Consider the following 10846-nt stretch of genomic DNA (forward strand, 5'->3'; position numbering starts at 1 on the left):
AACCACGTGTTAAGTAACAATTTCATGATTCAATGTCTTGATTCTTATGATGTACAATTAGATATATCTTGATAAGATTACTTTTCCATAAGAGTTTCTTCTACAATGGAACATATTGATGAACTCCAGTCTTTGTAAAATACAGCAGAAGAACACTGAAGACATCAGGAAAATGATACAAAATACGACAAAATGGACAATTTATTATACAATAGCTGTTTACAATAGTTCCTACCAGGTACAGAAAATATATTTCTTACAAGATCTAAATGAACAGGCTGACTTTACATACCCCTCATAATAACCTACAACTGATTTATTGCATAATGGAAAGGGAATGACACCAAGGACATCTAAAATGACATTGACCTAGTCATCTGAATGTGTTTCTTTCTCTTCTACACTATTCTCTTTGAATGGACTCAAATGTACAAAATGAATGATATACATAGAGTTGTTTTTAAATAATTATCTTCATCACATTCGCTAGACACGTATACAGTGTGCTATGTTTGACACTTCTGGAGTGCACAGCAAGATACAAGCAGGATTACTCCCAGTTGGTACAATAACAAGAACCCTATGCTCCTTTCATCTTACAAGTCATCCACATACTGTAGTCACCAGAATAAACAAATGGTTCAAGGGCGTACAAAACATGTCCTATTCGAAAGAAAAACACATTGGGCCAGATTATTAATGAAGGACCTCTTCCATAGCATTTCCTCCTGTATCATCTTTCACAGCCTTGAACGTTGGCATTGGAGAAATATGACCATTATTACAGTTGAAATGACTTAAGTGAGTAACAATAATTAGCCTGATGGCCAACTTAAACGGCACCAGCAAACTAGACATCACTGCTTGATAAATCTCACTCCAAGACCAAGTACTGATTGCTGGGAGATAATGTCTTGTTCTTCACAAAAACAGTCTTAATGTTTTTTTCCCCCACTTGTTCCCTTTGTATACATCATCTATATGTTAAGCTTCATACACCCTACAAAGGAGACAAGAAAAAAAGTGTTAAATACAGCCAAATATCATAAAAAATTACATAGCTATATAGATTCCTATAACCACACTTTCAATAGCACTATAATACACTATAGTTCGTATTATGAACAATAGGTGCCAGTTCTGTTCCTATAAAGCAGTGTGTAACATAACTGTCTGCAAAATGCTAAATGTGTTTCAACTGCAGTACAGATGTAGGATCTTAATTTGAGCCAGTTTGCTACAGCAGGAAAATGATCCTGCAGCAACAGGAAATGTGAATTATTATGTAGATTATAATTAATGATGAAAACTTCAGAAGCCTTATTAAATCTCAAATACACGACAAGTTTTACATTTCCTGCCTTGCAGTAAAGTTCTCCTGCAACAGGGTGATTAAAATAAGATCATATATCTGTATGCAACAGCAGTACTCTTACAACTTTAGTTCATGGAGTGGGATGACCTCTCACCTATGCTTATCCTTCCAGATCCGGAACCACTTGACCAGGTTTTTGGTGCTTTGCAGTTTGGGGTGCAGACAGTACTCCTGCCCCTTGAAGCGTGACACATTCTCCATGGTGACACTGACAAACAAAGAAGTGAGGAAAAGTGTAAGAGAAAATAGCTAATCCACCTTACTGCTTTAGAATCATAAGCGATGTTAGTTAATGTTAGCTGCAAAGTAATTATAACAACCCAAGCAATGTGGTAAGAATACTGCAATAACTTTAATACATTCTATCTCTGACATGTTAATTTAAACACTCATGGAGGGGTTCTATGAACAGGTTTTAGAAACAGCACTGGGTGGGTAGGCCTATACATGATCTCTGAGCATGGCCAGATGAACCCATTGACATTCAGAGCAGCAGTTAGAGATACTAGTCTGTCTTTATGGCATATTTCGGCCGGTCATGTTGTGCCCAGAGCTATGCAGGGGCTTCTCAAATCAATCTCGTATTAGTGTGTCTGCTTCTTAGTGAAGGATTAACCTGCCCAGCCAAAAGAGGTCTTGGTTAATTTGGTTAACTCCTAAATTGGAGTTGGAATCGCTGCTGTGACAGTTTGGGTGCCCCACCCCCCCAGAATGTTAAATTCTGAGATGTGACCCAATGCCAGCCAACAAAGGAGAGAAGACACACTCTTTCTGGAGCCTGCTGAGTCTCAATTTACACTGAGGTCAGTGGCCCCACCATCTTATGCAAGCAGGCCTGCTTTAACTGGTTGGCATTAATCTGCCTGAATATGAAGTTTATCACATTGACCCCAGGACAGCAGTAAATAAAGCAGTAAATAGCAGTTTAATAGTCCAAGGGCCAACACAACTCTTTGTTGGACGGACTCTAAAGTCTTAAGATCATATTGAGAGCAATGTACTGTACTCCATAACAGCAGGATAAAACAACATTTGTTTTCAAGGTATTTCTATGCTGTTGATGGGAACACATTTCTGTGTGATACCTCAAGTGAACAGCAGATGGCGAAAGAGTACGTGACCTTTTACAAAAGTACGGTCAGCTTCCACCGAAAATGACTCAAATGTAAGATCAGTGTCTATTTGACAATGGGGTCTGATGCATGCAGTAGTATAGGGCAATACAATTCCCTTTGGAACCCTCAAAAAGAGGTAAACAGTCACTCTTATCTGGAGAGGGAAAGTCCCTATTGGATGCCAAGGCCACTCACACCGACAACAGTAGCTGTCTGTGCTGTGGTCCAGTTGAGCAAGCAATGCTTTAAAAGTAATAGATCAAATGATAGGGAATAATAGGCGACTGGATGGTGCATGTGGACAAAGACCATCATTTACTGTCTAATTTAAGCTAATAGGTTTTTTCAAGAATGTCTAGATTGAGGAGTTATCAGATTCCATTCCAGAGCAATATATTTATAGGTCAATCAGCTACTTTGATACAGTAGGAGATTAGAACATCAGAGTGACTATTTAGACAAGACACTGCATTTGGCAAACAAACAGAATAGCACACAATGACATCTCTGAAACAAACAGAACATCGGATCGACAATGGCAATGCAGAAAGAGAGAGAGAGCAAGAGAGAGATAAATGATTCAAAGAAAGACTCACAATATCATCTTCTCTTGGCAGAAAGGATGTTTGGGTTTAATCTCCAGCTTTTGCACATCCTTGTAGCGAATCTTTGGCCCTTTTCTTGTGCACCTGCACTTGTAGGCTGTGAAGAAAACAGATGTATTTTATAAAAGCTTTCAAATAAACACTTTGGTCTGAACGTTTTGAACCATCTGTAGACTAGCTCTCTGGTATGATTTCCTGACTTCACACAGATTGCCAGGTGCAGCATAGGCCTAGTACTCACTAAACATGTAATGGAATAAAACAAAGAGAACGATTTAAGAGGGCTCAGTAACGGCAGTGTAAAACAGAAAAACGTCATTATTATCTCCACTGTAAATCAAGGCGCGCTGTTTCCCGCGCATGCATGTGGCCAGGCTCGTGCTCACTATGGAACTTGTGACCCACATCTTCAAGGCGACCTCATCAACCATCTCCAATTCCTCAATGCATTACAATTCTCATCATCAACCACGATGACTGACCAAGACTAATCAGAAAAAACGATTGCAGTCAGAGTGCAGTATGACTGCAGTACACTGTAGTATAACTTCAGTATGCTACAAATACTTGTCCAAAATATAAGGTAATTTTGCAGTGTAACTACAGTTACAGTGCAGTATAACTGCAGTTCAACTGCGTACACTGCAGTTATTCTTCAATTACTGCATCCAAAATACAACAGTTGAGTGCAGTTACTGCACTTTTACTGCAGTTTCAAAACTGTAATATGTTTTGTTAGGTGAAGACCAGCACCGGCTAACCACCATTAATTGGATAAATGTAAAACTATGAAGAATAAAATTGATACAAAGTAACCTGGCTACAGACTGTGGGTGAGTGGTTAACACAACAAACGAACAAAGCCAACATTTTACAAAACAACCCAAGAAGTACAACACAGTAATAACTCAATGGTTATAAACAACAATAGCCTACTGTTGCCAAAAGTGAGCAAGCAGATTTGGAGATGGTAAATTAATGACAATGGTCAAACATTACAGGTGCAATTTGGCTGCCAAACCAACCAATTGTTTTTTTAAAACTCATTACCATCAGTTTAACATGTAAAATGCTTAAAACACGTTTTTCATTACTCAAATAGTAATAGATAATTACCTTCTGCTTGAAGGGAATATAAAGCAATAATTAACAAAAGCAACGCTGCTGTTGTACAACGATGCATCTTGTCTGCTGATGATGAACCTCAGATTCGGACCTCCCGACTGGTTTCGCTTAGTAAAAATCACTCAAACAACACTTGTATTCGCTCCTTAACTTTAGAGATGACAGGAGGAACAGTATTTGATCTCTATTCTTCCGAATACTCTCGAGTTTTGACGAACTCCTTAGGTCCCGAGCGCTCAGATCAGATGAAATGTAATCCGCATTTGACGGCACTCGCGTTTCTTGCCTTTTATCCCTACATGTTGTTGAGCAGCAGCTTTTAAAAACCAGCTCTGTCCCATCTCATTAATATGCACAGCAAGCCAACGAATCAAACACTTGAAAAAGAGAAGTGGAATACATAAAAGAGAGTGGAATAGTTATGAAAAAACACTAAAGAAGGAGCGGAAAATGGAACGTTTAGAATTAGATTAGCCTACTAATTATATATTTGATTGAAGTTATTATGCTGATTTTCAAAGTTGCCTGGGACAGCTAGAGCAAATTTCCACAAACTATTCTAACAGTGTAGGATCATTTGTGCATGGCCCACACTGCCTCTCCATTCCAAATATTTATTTTCATGCTGATTGAATCTACTGACACATGTTTCTAAGGCAAACATGTCTTATAATCACAGTAGTGTTGAAATAGTACTTTGGTGCCGTCTCAAGACTTTTCCAGCAATTTAGAGACGTCAAAGACGTTCCAAAGGGATTATTATCCTGTTTAAATTCCCGAGAAAGATTGAAACACTGACACATCTGGAAGTAATTAGATGATCATTGATAGAGGGACATACAGTATAATTGCAATTGATGAGAAAACATTTGTACTCAATTAATTGTCCCCATTCCTTGATCATATACCATAGAACAACAGAGTGCTATTTTATTTGAAAAGGTATCAAACCAAATAAAAGTTCAAAATAGCAATTTATAGTCAGCCAACTGAAGTCATGCTTCTTATAACATCCTATTGAAAAGTGATTGACTGTAGACGTGTTGGCATATTGTGTCTTGGTCATAATGAAACAGTTATTTGGAACATTTGTGGATCAACAATGTTAATAGGGGTACATGGGAATACATGTACCCATTGTTTCTAAGCAGATTACCATGCAGAGTTGTTCCTTGTAAAAGATAGCCCTGAGAAAAACCTTTTGACCCTCCCATTTGCGCTACAATAATTTGGTGAACAGAAAGCCTTCACCAGAATATACCCTTCTTTTCCTGGCTTGGATTTTCAGCCAATCCTCTTATCCCATCTGTCATCACTCACTCATACCAGCCTCCATGAAATGTCTCTTTCTGCAGCCTCTCAGAAGCTGTGTGGAAAATGAAAAGTGAGCTAATTAAATTTGAAGCTAAGCATAAGTCATTCTTTGCCATCCAACTGTAACATTTGCCCTGTTTGACTTGAAGCTATTCACAACGAGAAGAGATTTATGAAGCTGGATTCCAGTCAATTGGATCAGTGCAAATCAATGATAGTTTATGTTTGTTGACCTGGTTTATACATACCCACAGAAGGCAGTGATACCTTCTTCATCCATTCAGGATTTTGAGAGAAAATTAGGACCTAGTTTGGTTGGTTGGTTGTTATCCAGTTCAAGCATTGGAAACTTTTAATGCTATCCAAAAAGTGTACAATTGTATAACAAAGTTTAACATTCAGCAGATCATCAGTTGAGCACTTTAGTTCATTTAACCTGAAGTATTTATATTTAAAAAAAATAGCTGTGCTTACGTTTATGGGTTAGACAACGTGCACAACTGTTTATGAAATGATAAACTCCTCATCTCTTAGGAGCACACCTGTATTGTGTCTGTGTGCTTTTAGTTCCCTTGACAATGGTCTATCACAGAACTACTTCACAGCCCAAAGTAAACTTCATCCCTAAGTCAAACATTGTATTCTATTCTTTGTCTTCCACTGGATGCGATAATGTCACTGATGGAGGGGCCCTGCCAGAGTTGGTGGAAATGCAGCCTTTCTTCTGCCAAAAGATGGTCTTGCTATGAAACCCAAACAGATCAGCTGAGCTACGTTTCAACTCTCTGGGTTCTCAGTAGCAAATGGCACCATATTCCCTACATATTCCCTACCATTTTCCCTACAGAGCCCTATGGGCCCTGGTCAAAATAGGGCTTTGGGAAAAGTAGTGCACTATATACGGAATAGGATACCATTTGGGACGCATACAGAGTGGGATGGGGAGATGGGTCTCTCCAAACATTCGTTTTTCCAGTGAAGGCGATGATTAATCAAGTCCACACAGTCCATCTCCGCCAAAGACGCCTGTTTGCTGACCATAAAAACGACATTGATTCACATTCACCTTTCAGGATGCTGCTGGGACACCACCAAGGCCTACATGTGTGCATTCATATGTGCCTGTGACCTTCTGAGTCATTTTGAGGAAACCCAACCAACTTCTGAAGAGGAGCGCTGCTTTCTGATCCTCATCATGTCTGATGCTGGTGATGGACCTTCACTTATATATAGTGTCTGAATCCTGCCGGTCCAATCAAAGGTGGCAACATGGGTTGAGCTGTCTTTAACAACATTGAGTTGATATATGTATGTGACATATGCTGGCTCACTCCCAGGGACGACTTCAAATCAAATCACATTTTATTAAGTCACATGCACCGAATACAGCAGGTGTAGACCTTACAGTGAAATGCTTACTTACAAGCCCCTAACCAACAATGCAGTACAAATAAGAATAAGACATAAAAGTAACAAGTAATTCAAGAGCTGCAGTAAAATAACAATAGCGAGACTATATACAGGGGGGTACAGGTACAGAGTCAATGTGCGGGGGCACCAGTTAGTCAAGGTAATTTAGGTAATATGTACACGTAGGTAGTTATTAAAGTGACTATGCATAGATGATAACAACAGAGAGTAGCAGCAGTGTAAGGGGGTGCAAATAGTCTATGTAGGCATTTGATTAGATGTCCGTGATGGCTGTTAGCTTACATAGGAATTTATAAGGTCCAGTAGGTGTGCAGTATGACTGGAGATATGAGTGAAATCAACAGCAGGGTTGTGCCACTGTTGACGTTGTCAGGCGAATAAAGACCTTGGCATCCTAATTGGCCTGAGCCTGGGGGGGCCATAGATCATCATGTCTACCTCCCAAATGGCACCCTAATCCATTCATAGTGCACTACTTTTTGACCAGGGCCCACAGGGCTAAAGAGGGGATGATTGTCTGTTTAAATATAACACAACCCGGTATTATATTCTACATGACATTATATTAGGACAGGATACAATTCCCATTTTTTTATTTTTATGGTCCACAAATAGTTTTAATCCCATTTTGATTATATATAGGGATGTTTTATTTATTGAGTTACATGAATAATTCACATCAAACTCAATCAAGCCATTACAAGTTCTAGTGGATGCTTGAGTGAATCACTGTCAGTCTGAGAAACTGAACTGAAGGTTGGAACTGCCATATTTGAAATGACAGGCAGCTGTTGAAAGTGAATTGAAAGTTAACTGTTGGTGTCAGATTCTCTCCACGTTTCACCACGTGAGTCGAGTCATCCTACTACCAGAGAAAATAAATTATTTCAGAAACGCGTGGAAGAACTCTCAACATTGAGCAGACCATTGTTTTATCGACGATAGAAAAAGCATTCTTTGTATTCAAGTGTCTATCAACTGTCCAACAAGAGTGTGCGCAACAATCTCAAAGATACAGTTTCTTAATATTAAAATCCCGGAAATAACCTTTATTAACCTGAAACAGTTTGAGCAGTAAATAGATTTCTCGTGAGCATATAGAGTGACTGGCTATCGGAACCAGGTCAGGGAACAGTGGAAAGAACTAAACCAGACCACAATGTCCTTTGTATATGATGTGTACCGCCACAGAAATAGTTATCTAATAAACTCTCTCAACTCTCTAACAAAACTGTTTATCTAAGACAGGACCATTTAAAATAATTTGAACCAAATGCTCCCACATGTCATTCAACACATAAACAGAAGGAGGCATTAGCACATGCCAGGAACCCGCAGCAGTGTTGATCTGTTCCATGCTTCAGTACATGTTGTGCCTTATGCCTCAGCAGATTTACATACATAATTCTCATCTGATTTTTGGTGAGTCATGTGAAGGACACTCACAGACAAGGTTATGTAAGTTATAGCTTTAGCCGCTCCTGGTGGAAGCAGCGCATTTTAGCCAAGGATTTGTACTATTTTGAGGTATTTCACAGAGAGGGCAGGTTTGTTGTTGATGTTATATAAGTTACCTTGATTATATAAAAGGCACTTCTAAAAACTAACAGTGCAGTCCACATTTATCAGCTGACATTTGACATTTGAAATGCATCAAATGTATACTTCCTGGATCTCTGTGGTCACTGTTTACTTGAATTACATAAACTTTAAATAAAGTCCACGAAGCAATTGATGTCCAGAACCATAGTCAGAGTCAGTCAGAGTGGCTTGGGGTGAAAAGACAAGTTTTCATCAGGCTCCAGATTTGCTCATATAAGTAAAGGAATCCAAGGCTTTACCAGGCTGGATAGTGATAACAGTTTCAGACAGCAGGAAGAACATTCTGTACTATGTGCATACTGCATAGGGGAACATACAGTATGGAACATCTCTCTGGTATTTTCATAGGGATTTGGCCTTATCTCTTAGGATACTTAGGATCTCTATACCTTCTAATGGTGTTTGGGGATTTCATTCTGTGATGCATTCCAGAATCATGTCGATGAGAGCACTCCCTTTGGTCCTCTACTATATAAGAAACACCAGTAAGCCAGTAAGTTGTTTGTGCTAGGAAAGAAGACATCTTTGTCCACTGATCCTCCAAAACACATTCAGCTGATTAATGGTGAACCTTTTCTCACAGGATCCATATTTCCTTGTTTTTTCTGAACATGATTAATCTGTAAGTGTCTGTGTCGGTCGGTCGAGAGAGAGATGGTTTATTTGAATGATGTAGTGTGGGATTGATATAATCTAGTGGTGCGATAAACCCATCTGCATGGAAAACCTGATGTCCAAACAGAGAGCTCTGGGCTCGTCAAAAAAGATGAAGGGAACAGAGTAATTGTAGGAGCGGAGAACACAGACGAACACTCCTGGCCAATGGGATAGAAGGACTGGGGGAATAGAGGCAGGGTGTCTGATTCTCTGTGGGAGAATGCTAAACTGGAGTGCAGCCCAACAATAATCCACATTGCATGAGATTAGTGGGGGTGGATTGTGGGAAAATAAAGCCCTGCAGGTTTTAGCTGTCACTGAGGTTGCTAGGCAAGAACCAGCACATTATCCCACCACAATGTAAATAAACAGCAGTAAAATAAGCTGATTAGCCCCACAAGGTCCAATGCCTCCCACCATTATCTCCACACCACTGATGCTTTCAGGCTGTCTCAAATGACACCCCATAGAGCTCTGGTCAAAGGTAGAGCACCAAATAAGGAATAGGGTTTCATTTGGGACGCAACCTCAGTCGGCAATAGGATTTCTGCACCCCTGTCCAAACAACATCTAGCTATCACTCCCCTCACTCAATAAGCCCCATGTGTAGTCAATCTGTCTGTATCTTCTCTGGCACAGAGTATGCTTTTTAACAATTTAGAACAGAGTAATTTTGGAGCTATTATTTCATTGGGTGAATCACTTATACTGGGTGTTCATCAAATAATAAACAATTCAAAGAGCAGCTGTGTCAATGTGTCTGAGGGATGATTCATTGTCAGAATACGAAAATGGATGAATAATACTCAGAAACGATTTGCTTTGACATGATGAGGCTTCATAGAGAAATAGGGAAGAGTATTTGTGAAGAGATATCAACTGATTGATATTGGAACTGGAACTGGTATGTTTACAGCATCATGTGATGTGATTAAGATTGAGTGTTTCACATAATTCACCAAATTCAACCTATTAGCATTTAGGCAGTCCCATGTCTGACAACACAAGTGTAGTATAATTAGAGGACATTTTTCTAAAAACAGCTTACAGTGCCATCACATCTCTTATTGGTTTAACCTAACACAATAGTTTCAGCTGGTCTGCGTAGTGTGTCCTCTGTGACATTGACAGAGAAATTGGAGCGCTTTAATCCAGCCAATCTGAAGTATTTGTAAGAACAGCAGGCCTGGGGGTAGTAAGTGCTACCTTCAAGTTGATAAAAGGCCCCACCTGAGACATAATATGTACATCCACACAAATCCCTGTTATAACAACTGTCTGAAAAGTGTTTGCACAGATACGTCTCTCCGCACAGAGCGCTGAGTCATAATCAGGATTTATGTGTTATTGGCGGGTAGTGGCAGGTTGTGCACTCTTGCATACTGTTTACTGTGAATACGACATGGCTCATTGAGCTAAAGCCGGGCTCAAGACAGCTATCCCCAAAGTGTTTAATTGTTACAGTGACACGTAAAGGGATATCCCAGAGATGTCTCACTACTTACATCCGTCAGGATATACATCTTAAAGAAGTTCAGGCCATTCTAAGGAGATCCTCAAGCCATTCTAAAGAGATGCTCAGGGCATTCTAAAGAGGTCTTCAGGCCATTCTAAGGAGATCC

At 39.6% G+C, this 10846-nt stretch overlaps 1 protein-coding gene across 1 annotated transcript; it reads right to left on the minus strand.

The window, feature by feature from the left end:
• Nucleotides 1–183: 183 nt before the first annotated feature.
• Nucleotides 184–4529, minus strand: LOC118363344 (C-X-C motif chemokine 14-like). The gene is made up of 4 exons (XM_035744087.2): nucleotides 4212–4529; nucleotides 3087–3192; nucleotides 1470–1583; nucleotides 184–1000 (listed from the first exon to the last, which is right to left on the minus strand). The coding sequence occupies exons 1-4, from the start codon at nucleotides 4276–4278 to the stop codon at nucleotides 985–987; spliced, it is 303 nt and encodes a 100-aa protein (XP_035599980.1). The 5' UTR covers nucleotides 4279–4529; the 3' UTR covers nucleotides 184–984.
• Nucleotides 4530–10846: the final 6317 nt, after the last annotated feature.

The sequence above is a fragment of the Oncorhynchus keta genome, chromosome 30 (genome assembly GCF_023373465.1).
Source record: "Oncorhynchus keta strain PuntledgeMale-10-30-2019 chromosome 30, Oket_V2, whole genome shotgun sequence".
NCBI classification, from domain to species: domain Eukaryota; kingdom Metazoa; phylum Chordata; class Actinopteri; order Salmoniformes; family Salmonidae; genus Oncorhynchus; species Oncorhynchus keta.